The sequence below is a fragment of the Corvus moneduloides genome, chromosome 13, assembly GCF_009650955.1.
Source record: "Corvus moneduloides isolate bCorMon1 chromosome 13, bCorMon1.pri, whole genome shotgun sequence".
Classification (NCBI taxonomy): Eukaryota; Metazoa; Chordata; class Aves; order Passeriformes; family Corvidae; genus Corvus; species Corvus moneduloides.
In genome coordinates this window covers 19,520,407-19,535,691 of record NC_045488.1, presented here as the reverse complement: position 1 = coordinate 19,535,691, position 15,285 = coordinate 19,520,407, and the positions used below count along the sequence as shown (strand labels likewise).

At 50.0% G+C, this 15,285-nt stretch overlaps 1 protein-coding gene across 9 annotated transcripts in view; it reads left to right on the top strand.

Annotated features, from left to right (window-relative positions):
- NEO1 (neogenin 1) overlaps positions 1-15,285 on the top strand; it is a 175,134-nt gene that overhangs the window by 135,778 nt on the left and 24,071 nt on the right. For 7 of the 9 annotated variants that reach the window (XM_032123276.1, XM_032123282.1, XM_032123274.1 and 4 more), the window contains exons 11-18: positions 94-232; positions 3,795-3,844; positions 4,253-4,397; positions 6,202-6,312; positions 9,013-9,207; positions 9,800-9,895; positions 10,915-11,138; positions 14,310-14,448. In XM_032123276.1, the coding sequence (XP_031979167.1) occupies positions 94-232; positions 3,795-3,844; positions 4,253-4,397; positions 6,202-6,312; positions 9,013-9,207; positions 9,800-9,895; positions 10,915-11,138; positions 14,310-14,448 (1,099 nt within the window). The remainder of the gene's footprint in view (positions 1-93; positions 233-3,794; positions 3,845-4,252; positions 4,398-6,201; positions 6,313-9,012; positions 9,208-9,799; positions 9,896-10,914; positions 11,139-14,309; positions 14,449-15,285) is intronic. The other 2 variants (XM_032123275.1, XM_032123277.1) reach the window with 1 other exon arrangement.

The window sequence follows — 15,285 nt, the reverse complement described above, 5'->3', positions numbered from 1 at the left end:
CTGCCGTGGGCCCTGAGCTGTGCAGGGGCTCTGTGGGTGTTGGTGGCACTGCAGAGCTGACCCGAGCTTGCCCTGGGGTGTCGTTGGGGACAGGACGTGGACGTGGGGGGCCTGTTCCACACGGTCAGCGGGCTGAAGAAGTTCACCGAGTACAGCTTCCGCGTGGTCGCCTACAACAAGCACGGCCCCGGCGTCTCCACCCACGACGTCGTGGTGCGGACCCTGTCAGACGGTAAAGCCGCTCCGCTCCTTTGCGTTTCGGGGTTTTTCCGGGAATTATCCGGCAATTTCCGACAAGTGAATCTTTAACCAGACTTTTACGGGGTTTGCTCGTTGTTGCATGTGGCTGTTCATGGTCGGAATCCCCCCGGAGGCCTTCCAGAATTGGGTGAGGGAAAATTGCTACACCTGCAGAAGGGTCTGGGGTTGTGATTCCAGAACAGTGGTGTCCTTCATTCCGGCATGAGCTGTTTATTTCATGGATTATTGAGCCTACACAGAGCGTGGACAGAAAAAAAAAAAAATAGACTGAAGGCAGCAGCTCCAAATTACTTCCTAGGTTCTCTCACATTTTCACATATGAGCAGACTCTTGGGTTTGGAGTGGTTTTGTTTTAGTTGTGTTCCTGTGTTTGTAGCCCAGCAGAGGTATTGTTAAATCCATTGCATAGAGTGGTGAGAGCAGGATGTGAGGCCAGTGCTTTTTATAAGGCAGATAAAGAGGTGATGGGAGCAAACAGAGATACACGAGCAACTGCAGAGTGATCAGAGTTAATGAGAACTTACATTTGTTAGAGGGAAGTTTATATGTAAGAACATTCAGGGAGAAAGAGAGCGGGGCCTGGAATCCTCTCCCTAGGAGTGCCCAGGAGCAGAGAGGAATATTGTCCCAAACTCTGAGTCCAGGTCTGTTTCTGGGGCACTTCCTGACTTTGCAGTGGTTTCTGTGTATTTCCTAATTCAGTTTCTCTTCCACGAGACCCTGTCAGCATCTTCTTGAACCCACACCAGCCTTTTTCCACAACATCAAGGGAACAAAGTTTCCACAGATAAATTTCCTCTGAAAAATCCCCGCTTTGTGTCTGTTCTGCCCCTGCTCTGTGTTGGTGTCTCTTGTTGCCGGGGGCTGTGCTCCTGAAAGAGGGAATACTCAGCATCCCCTGATTATTCCTCTGTCCCACTCCTCATTCTGCGGACCTTTGCTGTGGTCTCCCTGGTTCATCCATTTTCCAGATTCCACAGGCTCAGGAATGGTTACCTGTTTCTCCTGTGGAAGCTGTTCCAACCTTTAGTGCCCCTTCCTGAACTTTTCTCCAGGTTCCTTTTCTCCTTTGTTTTAAAAACGCAGGTAGAGGGAACTCAAATGGTATCAAAGGTACAAGTGAGGCATTACTTGCATTTGAGGAGCTTTTTTGGCTCTTCTGAGCAGCGAGAGGAAGCATCCCGAGGTCTTTGTGCAGTTCTTTACCACAGGATCACACCGGGGGGTCTCCCCAGCTCATCTCCCCCTGTGCCTTCCTTTCACCCAGCTCCTTACTCCAGGAAGCACTTCCCTCCCATCCCTCATTGCTTAAAATTGAAGGGATTTCCCTTGAAAGAGGGAGAAGTCCCTATTCTGCTCTTATTCTGGCTCCTGCTCTCTCAGTTTCATGCTTTGTAGTTACTTTGGTTGATTTGATGGAAGTTTCTGACCCAGCAGGTGGAGTTTGAGTGGTCCCCTTTTAATGCTGGCACCACTTTGCCACCTCTGGTATCAGATAAACTGGGAGGGGTTACAGAAGCCTTGCAGCTGTTTCATTGCCCAGTTCCTTGAGAATTCCTGCATGGATAACAAGTAGCCCTGGCAAGAGGCTGCTGTTCCCTTCCTCTGACTCTTCCACAGTGCCTCACACGGACATTTCAGTTGCAGAGACCATGGGAATCCTTTGGAAGGGTGTCACGGAAACCTCTCCCTTCCCCTCACTGCCAGTGCAAGGAGAGACTTGTGTGCCCTTATCTTTGTCTTTTTCTGCCCTACCTGACCATTTGCTCACTGATTTCTCTGAAGGGCTGCCAGCTCCTTGGTTGTTTGAAGAAGAATTTATTATTACTTACAATGTCATTTTGAAGTTTTCCTGGAGTTCTGTCTTCTCCAACTTGGGTTTTCACACTTAACCTATAGGTACTTATTTTCTAAAGCTCTCTGAAGGATGTCATCTTGCTTCTTGCAGTCTCATAACCCTGCAGCTCTCAAATCTTCCTGAAACGGTGCACATTTTCCCCCATGTTTTCCTGTTGCGGTGTCCGGGAGCAATCTCCGTGTTCCCCGCAGGGATTTCTCCCTAAGCTTCCTTCAGCCCTGCTTTAACAAAGCATCTGCATTTTTATGTAGCTTTTTGCTCCTAATCTGTTACAGTACCTTGTTGCAGGGATAACAGCAGGTATTACCATTTGAACCCAGGTTTATGTGCTGCTCCTGAGGATTGCTTCTCCTCTCCTGGAATTCCTGATCAGGGATTACAGCTGGGAATGGAATCTGAGCCTCACAGCCTGACTGAGGCCCTTCCCTCACAGTCTCTGAGCCATCCTGGCGTGTCCTGGTGCTCCTGCCTGGCTGCTCTCCCTGTGCTGTCCCACTCCAGGAGATGCCTTTCCGTAGGAAATCCCTGTTCATCCCAGTGAGGGTGGGGAGGCCCTGGCACAGGGTGCCCAGAGCAGCTGGGGCTGCCCCTGGATCCCTGGCAGTGTCCAAGGCCAGGCTGGATGGGGCTTGGAGCAGCCTGGCACAGTGGAAGGTGTCCCTGCCCATGGCAGGGGTGGCACTGGAGGAGCAAAGAAAGCAAAGAAAGCCTGGCTTTGGATCATCCCCTCCTCATTGTGCTGCTCCTCAGGCCCGTAGCTCTTATCCCCAGCTGTGGTGATTTCAGGCTCAGCTGGGTTGGCAAGGGAAGGGAAGGCAAATCCTGCTGCTCTCCATTTCTGCCGTGGGGTGGTGGGTGAGGGGGGTTTGTTTCACCCCATCCCAGTGAGCCTTTCCCTCTTCCTCACTTCATGCCCTCAGGGGGGTTCTCTGGGCTGTCAGTGTGGCTGGGCTGAGTTATTTGGAAAATGAATTCTTCAGGCTGGAGCAGTCCTCATCCTCTTCATCCCTGTGCTCCTTGGCCATCCTTGTGCTTCACTGGAGCCTCCCCTTCCTGCCAGGGCAGCCTCAGGTCTCCCAGGGGCCAGCATTTGCTGGGGTGCCACAAGGAATTCCCTGCTCCCAGGGTTTTTCTTCCCTTCCCTCTTCAGATTTCACTGCTATGAGCAGCGAGTACAGAACAAGCAAAGGGTGGGAGTTCAAAGGCAGCCCCAGTGTCTGGGGTGCCCTTCACCTCCTCACTGTCACAGGGCCTGGTCACTTGGAGCATTCCTCGTACAGAAAAGCAGGATAAAAAAATCCAGGCCAGAAATTGAAACGTGGGTTGTTCCCCCAGTCAAGCAGTGTGTTCATTAAAGATGTGCCTTGGGAAAGAGCTGGACAGGATACCTCCTCAGAGAGTTTGAGAAGTGCTTTTAAATACAAAACACATTTTATTTAGATAGGTATGATAACACAGCCCTGAATAAAGAGTTTTTCTTCATGATGGAAATACAGAACCCTGCTCAGCCATTCACTGTGTCAGAAAGTGCCTGTGGGAGGGTGGGTAGTTCCTTTATGTGGTGCCTTAAAGCAGAATGGTTTGTACTTCCATAGCAGATGAGAGCAGAGAGTAGTTGGGTGTGGAAGTACAACGTTTGCAACTTTTGGAGCTGTAATTCCTTTAATGTTTCCAGTCCCCAGTGCTCCACCGCAGAATCTAACGCTGGAGGTACGGAATTCCAAGGTAAGATTGGAGGATTTCCTGCTGCCAGTGGGTAAATAAAAGGCTGGGGAGGGTATTAGATTGGCCACATTTTGGGTCTTCTTCCTCCCATGCAGCTTTTGAGCTCTTTCTAGAGAATATCTGAATGTGGGGCTTGGAGAAGCTGCAGTCCAGCTGGGGGCTGGCCGTGGTGGGATGCAGTGACGGTGCTAATGATGGAAGGGCTCTAATGAAGGATCAGAGCTGGCATCCCTGCTCACTGCTGCGTGCAGCGTGGGCACACACAGCCACGCTTCGGAGTGCCTCGGGCACTTGGGAAGAGAAAATGGAATTCTCGGCCATTGTGCCTTTGGGATTGTGAGTGGAGATTTGTTTTAAAGCCTTTCCTAAAGACTTTTTTTGAATACCTCCCTGTGCTGCCTTCCCCAGAGCATCCTGCTGCAGTGGCAGCCTCCTCCTGCCGGGACCCAGAGTGGGCAAATCACGGGGTACAAAATCCGCTACCGGAAGGTTTCCCGCAAGAGCGACGTGACCGAGAGCGTGGGGGGCACCCAGCTCTCCCAGCTCATCGAAGGTGAGCACGACCTGTCCTCCCCAGGGATGCCTGGCTGTGTTTAGAGGCTCAGGAACAGAATTCTGTGGGGTTCCTGTGCGGCCCTGTCCTCCCCTGGCTGTGTTTAGAGGCTCAGGAACAGGATTCTGTGGGGTTCCTGTGGGGCCCTGTCCTCCCCTGGCTGTGTTTAGAGGCTCAGGAACAGGATTCTGTGGGGTTCCTGTGGGGCCCTGTCCTCCCCAGCGGTGCCTGGCTGTGTTTAGAGGCTCAGGAACAGGATTCTGTGGGGTTCCTGTGGGGTCCTGTCCTCCCCAGCAGTGCCTGGCTGTGTTTAGAGGCTCAGGGACAGGATTCTGTGGGGTTCCTGCAGGGTCCTGTCCTCCCCTGGCTGTGTTTAGAAGGTCAGGGACAGGATTCTGTGGGGTTCCTGCAGGGCCCTGTCCTCCCCAGGGGTACCTGGCTGTGTTTAGATGGTCAGGGACAGGATTCTGTGGGGTTCCTGCAGGGCCCTGTCCTCCCCAGTGGTGCCTGGCTGTGTTTAGAGGCTCAGGAACAGGATTCTGTGGGGTTCCTGTGGGGTCCTGTCCTCCCCAGGGGTGCCTGGCTGTGTTTAGAGGCTCAGGAACAGGATTCTGTGGGGTTCCTGTGGGGTCCTGTCCTCCCCAGCAGTGCCTGGCTGTGTTTAGAGGCTCAGGGACAGGATTCTGTGGGGTTCCTGCAGGGTCCTGTCCTCCCCTGGCTGTGTTTAGAAGGTCAGGGACAGGATTCTGTGGGGTTCCTGCAGGGCCCTGTCCTCCCCAGCAGTGCCTGGCTGTGTTTAGAGGCTCAGGGACAGGTTTTCCTGGATTTCCTGCCTTGGAAGGCAAACAGAAGCAGCTCCCAAAGGAGCTCTGGGGTCATGTGGGCTTCAGGCGGTGCCTGTGGTCTGGTGACCTGATTCCTAGCTCTGATTTGGCCGTGGATTTGCTAAGTGGACTGGATAATTCTTATAAACTGTTTATAAAAGGCCTGGAGAAGGTGACCCTGGGCTCACTGTGCCCAAATGCCAGAGATGGAGGTGTGGAGGAGGGGGACAAAGGAGCAGGGGCTGGGCAGGGTTGGCACAGGCACCTGGACCCAGCTCCAAGCCCTGGGAACAGCTGACCTTGGGCATCCCTGGAATATCCCACCTCATGTCCATGGAATATTCTAAATGGAATGCTTTTATCCTTTTGTACACTTAAAAATCCAGCCTAGTCCATCACTTAGTGTCAGGCATGAGTTGCTACTAGAGCTACAGTTGTGTTGAGCAGGAGCAAGCAGTGCATGAGAACAGGAGCAACAATGCATTGTGTTCCTCTTTAAAATCTCTGTAAACAAATGCTTGGTCAAAAGAGAAGAAACTGGGAAATTCTAGAAGAGTTTCTCACAAGATACTCTGTTTTTTTTCTCAGAAACTCCAGCTGTGACTTAGTAAGTCCCAGTTTTCTCACAGAATTGAGATATTCCTGTAATTCCAGTACATTTTTGCCAGCAATGAAACCTGCTGGAGAGGTTCCATATATCAAATTTTGAGTGCCTTTTCCCAGTGCTCTGATTTTTTAGTACATACATTAAACAAGTGCATGAGTTTGCTCAGCTGCTCACCCCTAGGTTTGGTGATGGTGGGGGTGTTCCTGTTCTTAAAACTCATTAATTAAACTAATCAGCAGCCCGAAGTTAAAGCATGGCTGCAAACAGGCCTGAGGCCGTGGGGGCGGCGGGGGTGGAAGGCTGGGTTATCCGTGGCTGCCGTGGGTTATCCCGGGTTTAATGAGCTCTGTGGGAATCGTGCCCCGTCCCGCAGGGCTGGAGCGAGGCACCGAGTACAGCTTCCGCGTGGCCGCCATGACCGTCAACGGCACCGGCCCCGCCACCGACTGGGTGACAGCCGAGACCTTCGAGAGCGACCTGGACGGTGAGAGACCCTGGGGCTGGGCCAGCAGAGCTGGGAGTTCATCCATGTCATTTCACTGCCATCTCACTGCCTCTTGGAAAGGCAAACCTCTGTGGTTTCACTTCTCTTCTAGGTGTACAGTGGGGTTTATTAAGGATTAAGTGACATCAATTTCTATTTTAACTGAAAATTCTTGCCAAGTCGATAAAGTGGCTTGAAATGAAGCCCTGCTTCTACACTTCGTCGTGCTGGATGTTGGCACCAAGTGCTTTCTGCTAAGAAATACTAACTTCTAGTGACAGTGAGATGTCACAGTAGGAAAGAAATCATGGAAAACCTTCTCACTCTCAGCCCTTTGCAGTCTTACCCCTGTGCTGGTGCTGTGCTTTCTTTGACCCACAGAAACTTACTTTGCACAGAAGAAAAGGGAAATGAATTATATATTTTCCGTAGTGGTGGGCTAGTCTGCACCATGTCTCCCATCAGAAATTCTGTTGTGAGGATTAAATAATTATATTGAAATTGTGGGTATTAGAATAATTACATAAATAGTAATCATTAGAATAAGTATTAATTCTGATGACGGCAGAAACGTTGCTGAGCTTGTTGGAGCATTAAATGGGATATTCCAAAGCTCTCTGCGTGTGCTGCAAAGGGTTCTGCTCAACAGAGAGTCTGTTCCACCAAGTCCATGGATTGGTGTGCTGGGTCAGAGCAGGCCCAGCGATCCTGGCAGCTGGAGCTGGAATAATGGAAATGTGTCAACATTTGCTCTCTGCTGCTGGAGGATCCTTGGGCAGCCGGCTCGGGAAGCCTGGAAAACCCTGCTCCCGTCTCTGCCTGGGCAAAGCTGATGCTCAGCTTAATCCTGGTCCTCCTGCTGCTCATGCTCTGGTGTGAACAGGGCAGTTCAGGGGTCTGGGTACTGGAAATCCCTTGATCTGTGTGCCTGTCGGCCCCTGAGTGGATGTGACACACCCCTGGAGCTGCCAGGTCCCCGGAGCGGGGCAGAGCTCTGGAAACAAGCACCTCACAGGGTGATGGAAGTGTCCCTGAACTGGAGTTAACACCACTCTGCCAGAGGGCAGCACCAGGGTTACATTTAGATTTAAACAGGGCAGAAGGAGGAAGAGGAAAAAGAACCTTTTCCTTCTCTGTTGGTTTTGTCATTTAAATTTTTTCCCCTGAGAATGTTACAGGAAATCTGACTTTGTACACATTCTTTCCATTGAATAAAGTAATTAAAATTGACATTTAAGACAACATAACATGATATTCACCTAACTCTGCATACACCTGTGAGGCCTGTGTGTGCACACTGCATTTTTTGGGCTTCTTCCTTTAGAAAGCTCATGTGGATAATTTTAACACCATGCAAATGCATTTACAGCTCATCTTGCATTTCTTAGGTTCAGCAGACACACGAGGCAACCTTTCTTTTTATTCCACAGCTGCTTTTTGAGTTCAAATACAAAATAAGTCACAGGGGAGTCCCATGGAGGGAAAGGGGAGCAGGAGTGTTACGATTCCATGTTGGAGTCGGAGCAGGGTCCCCCTGAGTGCAGAGCAGGAGGTGTTGAACAGTTGTACAGAGTTTGTCCCCAGTGCAGTGGAAATGTCACCTCTGCTGCTGCCGTTGGAGCTGTGCTGGGGACTGGAACTGCTGGGCTGTGTCAGCAGCAGCCCAAGAGCTCCCCGGGCTGGGGGCCAGGGCTGTGCTGTGATCCAAATAATCCTGTTGTGGTGCTTTATTAAATGTTTGTAGAGAAATGCAGCGTGTTTCATTAAAACGAAATCCCTGCAGGAAGCACAAGCCCTTGATTCCATTTGGAGTGGGGAGCTCAGTTGCTGTTGCGGGGAATTATCCCTAATCCGCCGGCACCTGACAAAAGGATTTATTTCATTTTCGAGAAGTGAACCCAAAGTTAGGGACACTCCAGGGACAGTTGGGAGATTGCTTTTAGGTTCCAGTCAACAGTGGGGAAAAGCCTCTTAGGAGAAACATTAGGGGCTTACAGTGGCACGTTGGGGAAGTGTTCTGCTGTTAGGGAGCCACATTCCGTGTCTCTGTGGGATGCGGTGAGACTTGTGTTGCTTTTGGAGGAAGGGTTTGAACATATGAAGGTGGGCTCTGTATTTTCTGAACTTCTAGGATGGCTGTGTAGTTCCTGCTTGTAGTTTATGAATTATGGGAATCCAAGGATTTAGGCAGCGACAAACGGTAGGACAAGTGAGGAGAACCCGTTGCAGTGCAGTTCTTAAAGCTGTGGAATATCCTGTTTAGTGCTACAGCCAGCTCAGGAGCCTTTCCTTCATCACCAGAATTTTCCATGTAATTATTGTAATACCCACAAGTAAGGAATATGATAGAACTGAAAGTAGATGAATTTGTGGAGGGGAAGGTTGGGATAAAACTGGCGCATATTTGGAAGAATGGGTGACAACGTGGGCTACCATCCGAAACGCCTAAGCAGGTCTGATACAAAACTATCCCAGCCCCCTGAGCTTCAGTACAACTGTCCTTCCTTTTAAAGGGAAGGTCTACTGCAGTGTGATGTTAATATCCTGCTCCTGGAGCTCTTTGCTCTCTCGTGCACACCAAAGTTTCACTGTGCTCATTCCAGCACACAGAAGTGCCTTGTTTGACCTTCCTGCCTCACCTTCTCCATGTCATTGCCTTTATTTGAGAGAAGGCCTTGCGATGCCTCCCTTTCCCTGCAGAGACCCGCGTGCCCGAGGTGCCCAGCTCCCTGCACGTGCGGCCACTGGTCACCAGCATCGTGGTCAGCTGGACCCCGCCCGAGAACCAGGACGTGGTGGTCAGGGGCTACGCCATCGGCTACGGCATCGGCAGCCCCCACGCCCAGACCATCAAGGTGGACTACAAACAGAGATACTACACCATAGAGAACCTGGGTGAGTGCAGGGAACGTGCTCTGGGCCCCATGCCAGCCCCACTCAGTGCTCCTTAAACAGCTTCCACGTGAGCAGCAGCCCAAGCTCCCCGCGCTCCGTGCAGAGCTGCAGGAGAAAAAGGGACTGAAATGTCACCAGCATTCACTGGCGGCTCCTTTAAAAGGAAAATGAAGATTCACCCCTCCACAGAACTCTCTGTGGGAGGTAAAATAGTCTGAAAGTGAGAGAAAGAGCAAGATTGGGAATTCCATCAAATTGGAGGTTTTTTGAGTCATTTTGGTTTTGTTCCTTTTAAATTGTTTTTCTTGCTCCTAATTTGGCTGTGCTTAAAGGTGGAGTTGCTGTGACTACAGACCTGAGCTGTGGTATCCCTGTCCAGGCAGCGGGTGGAATGAGAGGGGCTTTAAGGTCCCTTCCAACCCAAACCAGTCTGGGATTCTGTGCCCATGAACAGAAGGTCTGTGTGAAGACTTTCTCAGTTCAAATCTACTTATTCGTGTATTCCAGTTCAAAACTAAAATGCTGAACAAAGAGGGTATGGAGAAGTAGAAACCAGGATTCATTGGTTGTGCTGATTTCTTTTCCCTTTCAGACCCCAGCTCCCACTATGTGATAACCCTGAAGGCCTTCAACAATGTGGGGGAAGGGATCCCCCTGTATGAGAGCGCCGTGACCCGGCCCCACTCCGGTGAGTCCTGCCCAGCAGCTGGGATGGGCTGGGGGCAGTGCAAGGTCCTGGTTGTCAGTGCATCCCGTGCTCTCTGTCCCTGTCACTGCTTGGCCTCGCACGTTCCCGATAAACCACCTAAACTGGGCTCATTTGTAAATCCCAAACTCACCTGACAACTACTAATGGATGTTCTTACTCCAGATGTTCCCCTTACCTGAGCACAGCCACGTGGGTGCAGTTCTAAAGGCCCTGAGCTGGGGGGCTGTTGTCTTTCTCACTGAGGGTTTTGAACTCAGTGATGCCTGTGTTTGCTTTGTATCAGCCTCCCTCTGTTGTCACTCACACTGAACAAGGTCTGGGCAGTTTTTATTTTGGCCTTGTAATCCATAAAGAAAAGAGTTTAAGCAGAGGCTTGTGCAGGTGAGCTGTCACCATGCCATGGCTCACTGGGCTCCCTCCCAGCCTGCTGACACCCCCCAGGAGTTTGGTGGAGGTGCAACACTTGGGGTTAGTCCTGATGAGCTGGAATCCTTGGAGATTGTCCAGAGGATGCTGGAATTGCAGTTCCACAGTTACTGCGAGTTTGTCTCTCACTCGGACCCTTCCTTTGAAGGTGCCTTTCGGGAGGCCCGTGTGTGTTTGGGAAGTGGCACTTGCCCATCCAGAGCTCCAGCTCTGTGTCCTCCTCGTTGTGTTCTGGGAGAGGACTCAGTGGACACTCCAGACAGATGAAGTCACAGTGACTGAGTGTTTGGGGTTCCCAGGCCATGGCTGAGTGCCCTGGGCACTAATTAGGGATGTGCCAGCAGGGATGTATTGTCTTACTGTCTGGAGGAGGGAGGACGATGCAAGAGTGATGTTATTGCCCGGTCTGATGTCACCTATTAACTCTGGCTTTTCTCTCTCTCTCTCCATTCCTCACCTTCCATCTCATTGCACTTCCCTGCATCCCTCCTTTTTTGTTTTGGTTGACATTAAAATGCCACCTCCTCCCTTTTTAATTATAAACCACGGCCTTTCCCCCATGGATTGCCCAGACACTTCCGAGGTTGATTTGTTTGTTATTAATGCTCCATACACTCCAGTGCCAGATCCGTCTCCCATGATGCCCCCGGTGGGAGTTCAGGCTTCCATCCTGAGCCATGACACCATCCGGATCACTTGGGCAGACAACTCCCTGCCCAAGAACCAGAAGATCACGGACGCGCGGTTCTACACTGTCCGCTGGAAAACCAACATCCCTGCCAACACCAAGTACAAGGTACTGAGTCCCACAGGAGCTCCCCAGCCCAGGCAGGGGCAGGCACGGCTCTGGGAATGCTGCTGGGCTCCTTGGAGGGGCAGGATTCCTCCAGGTGCACTCCCAGGGGGAGGCACGGCTGAGGGAACGCTGTCGGGATGAGCCTGGGGGCCTTGGAGGGGCAGAATTGCTCTGGGTCTGGTGGGAGCAGTTCCTTGTGTGTCTCCTGTGGGCTGTTGTGGGAGTGGATGGAAGAGCTGCTTCAGGGAAGGAACAGAAATTTCCGGAGTTGTTCTGTTCTGTGGACACAGTGACGATTTGGAGCTTCCCCTGCCCCGATCCCTGGGGGTGGGAGGTGTGGGCTCCCCTCTGGAGAGCCCCTAAAGCACTGCAAGGTGTGTGTGACTGGGGCCCCTCACTGACCCATGCAGGGAAAACAGATTCACCCCGATGGTTTGAAGTTTCCTTTACAACCTTTTCAGTTGTGCAAAGCTGATAGCGAACCTTTCCTTTGGGAGCTGACTGGATGCAAAATACACAGCAGAAACTTTATGATATCCCTGCCTTCCTCCATTTTCATCTGTTTTGATTTGGAGACTGGATTTGGGGTTTGGTTTGGTGGTTGGTTGGATTTTTTTATTAATTTTCAGAGTTACCTGGAGGGCTCAAAGCTGCTGACTGCAAATTTCACGTTTGCAACGAGGCTCAGAGGAACTGGTTGTTAAAATACCCAGCCAGTGGAGCTCTCTTTATGCTCCTGCAGAGCCAGCTTGTTATAATCCAGATCTTTTCTTTATGGAAATGAAAAGATGTAAATATGTGTGTATTCCTCCTCTAAAGGCAAGTTACTGCTGAGCCACATTCCTGAGTCATGTGCAGAGGATGTCTCAGGAGTGGTTTAAATACAGCTGCAGTTCCTTTAGCTAATTGCTCAAAAGAATGAAATAAAATAGAAGATGGAATAAAATAGTAAATTAAACATTCCCGCTGTTCTGGTGCTGGTGGTCAGTGAGCAACAAGTTTTACTGTGACCAAAACCAACACAGATTGATGAAATATGGTTTAAAATTACCCAAAATTGTAGAAAGGATTTGCCTGAAGGAGAGAAGTTTGAGGTATTTGCTCTGATCACGTGTAACCTGTGGTGTCTGGAGAACTCACATCCTGCTTTTCTTCCCTTGTTTCCATTGGAAATCCTCTCCTGCTCTGTTGGATGTTTCTCAGGAGGTCAGACCCTCTCAGGGAGGTGCTGGCTCCCAGTCAGGCTGTGGTAACCTCACTGCAGCTCCTGCTCGCTGCATCCCCAGGCTTTGGAGTGTCCCCGTCCCACAGCCTTGGGCACAGAAATCCTGTGGCACCTCTGCAGGATCCAGAGCTGCATCTGCCTCCTCCCTCATCCCTAAACTGGGGGTTGAGGCCATTCACTGAGGTGTTCTGCCTTTGCCCTGTTCCTGTCCTGACACAAACTCCTGAGGAAGAGGCTGTGTGCTCCCGACACGAGCGCTTCCTCCCCAAGGAACCTTGTTTTCCTCAGATGGTGCAGGATTGTGCCAGTCTGAGCCTGGAAACACAGGAACAGATGGGATGCAGCTCCTGGGCTTTGAACTGTGTCTCTGCACGAACATGGAACAGTTTTGCAAGGCCCCCTTATTGGTGTGTGGGTTTGTCCTGCAGCTACCTGGGATCCATCAGGGATCAATGAAAATATTAAACCTTGGATCTTTTAGGACTGCATAAAAGGGAAACAAATTGTTCAGGTTAATATTTATGGAGCTTATTTCTAGCTGGTGAGCAGGGTTTGGTACCATGGGAGAGGCTGAGATCTTAGAAATGATAACGTGGTGTTAAATTGTGGAGTCTGACACTCCAGGGGGGCTCTGATGTGTCATTTACACTCACTGGGATGCACAGGAAAACGAAAAGATCCCAAGGTTCAAAGCCAGAGGTGGAAACCAGAACTTTCACTTGTAAAAGGAGCCCAGCTGCCACATCAAACAATACAAATATTGGAATGCTTAAATTCTGCTGGGAATTCCCACAGGCATGCCAGGGAGGAAGAGCTTTTTGGGGTAAGGCAGCTGGTAATGCCAAGTGGGAGGGAAAAGTTCCTGCCTTGGACTTGTCATTCTGTCCCTCCAAGTGAGGCCTGCACTCCCCTCCTTCCCCAGGGAGCTGTGCCCATTCCAGCTGTGTCGCAGTCCCACCCACTCCAAACTGCACTGAGTGTGTACCAAAACAGAGGATTTCATTTTAATTCATTTTATGAGTGTTTGTTGTCTGGCCACAGACAGCAAAGCCCTGGCCACAAATCACTGCCATCCCTTGGATCACCATTCCCCGAACTTCCATCCCTTGGAAGAAAAAAGGTATAAAGATATTGGAGATCTCAGGGTTTCTTTTCACTGCTGGAGCCTTCAGGAAAGGTGCCTTTCCCTTGGCAATAGATCAGCTGCAGCAGGTGGTATCTGGAGGCAGTGGCTGTTCCAGTTGTTGTATGGCCCTGTCAAACCCTGAAACAACTCTTTAATTCCGTGTTCACAGCACTGCAGGTCAAGGTGAGGAATATACATATCTGTAAATACAGCTTTCCTTCTTTTCCATGGGCCTCCAGTACATCCTGTTGGTGCTGAAGCCATTTATAACAAAAACCAGATCTTTATAAATGCTGAACTACAAATTCCGCTATGAGCCATGTGTGGTTTCCTTGTGTGACCCTAAATAACCATTTTTTCTGAAAACAATCTACCTATTAGTAAAGCTTCCTTCTCTTCAAGTCTCACAAGTGTATCTTTAGCTGACTGTTCATTACATTTAAGGTTGCACTGGAAATTCCAGCAGGAATGTGGGAGGCAGCTCCAGGTGCCAAGCAGGGCTGTTCCTTGCTGTGCTTTCTGTTTTCCCCAGCCCGAGGAGTTAATGAAATGCTGTAAATGAGCCCCCAGGTAAACAGGCATTTAACCACTGCATAGCAAGTGGGCCCTGGACCTTGTATTGGCTTTTTTCATTTCTAATTGATGCAGTTAAGTGCTCCTGCTGATTGCAGAATTTCTAGCGGAGGATAAACGTTGATATTTGGTTAATGAATCTGCATGACAGAGAAGAACCAGCCCCAAATTAATGCCTGGGGTTATGGAAATGCTGGGAACACGTGGGCTGGGATGTGGGAAGTGCTGACCCTGGTTTTCCTTTCAGACTGCAAATGCCACCACTCTGAGCTATCTGGTAACGGGGCTGAAGCCAAACACCCTCTATGAGTTCTCGGTGATGGTGACCAAGGGCAGGAGATCCAGCACCTGGAGCATGACAGCACATGGGACAACCTTTGAATTAGGTACTCCTGGGCTCTGGAAGGGCTGGGATATTCCTAAAGGAACCGCACCTCCCTGTTTCTGGAATGGTTCTGCTGATTAGCACTTGCTGGGGGGGGTCTGAATAGTTCAGCCAGAAATTCTGATTAAAAAACAACAACATACTTCAAAATTCCGAGGGATGATTGCAGGAGAATTTACATCAAATTACAGGCAAGTCATGAATAATGTACCACAGTTCATGGGCAGGAGAGAGGAAAGTCTCACAAAAAGCACATTAACAGCAAATACAAAGAAAACACTTCAGCAAATAATAATTAAATGTGATGATAATTGTTACTGAGTGAGAAGGTGCGTGAGGCAAGTGAAGACAAAAAAAATCACAGCAGGAATTAAGACATCCAAATGAGCCCTAAATTCCTGTCCAGTGCAGAACAGAGGAGGGTTTGTAGCTGCCAGGAAAAACCCAGGCCCAGGGAGTGACTGTGAGGGCCAGGCCCTCTCCCCAACCTGCCCCTCATTAGCTCCTCTGATGCTGCAGTGTTAAATGAACTTTGAGCAATTAAATTTACTGCTTATTATGCTTAGGTTTCTCTTCAGATGGACTGTGGAGGACAAAAAGCCCATCCAAATGAGCCCGGAGTTCTCCTGCTAAATTAAAATGCAGCCAAACAGTCAAACATGCAGAGAATTAGCGAGATCTTCCAGATTTTCTATCATGGAAATTCTGTAATTTCTGCTTAAGATAAAGCAAACCCAGGATAAAATCTGAACTCTCTGAACTTACTCTGAAGTCCCAGTGAGCTTCAGTTGCTTTTGAAAACATTGTCGTGGTTTTGGGTGGGAATTCCATGATGTGG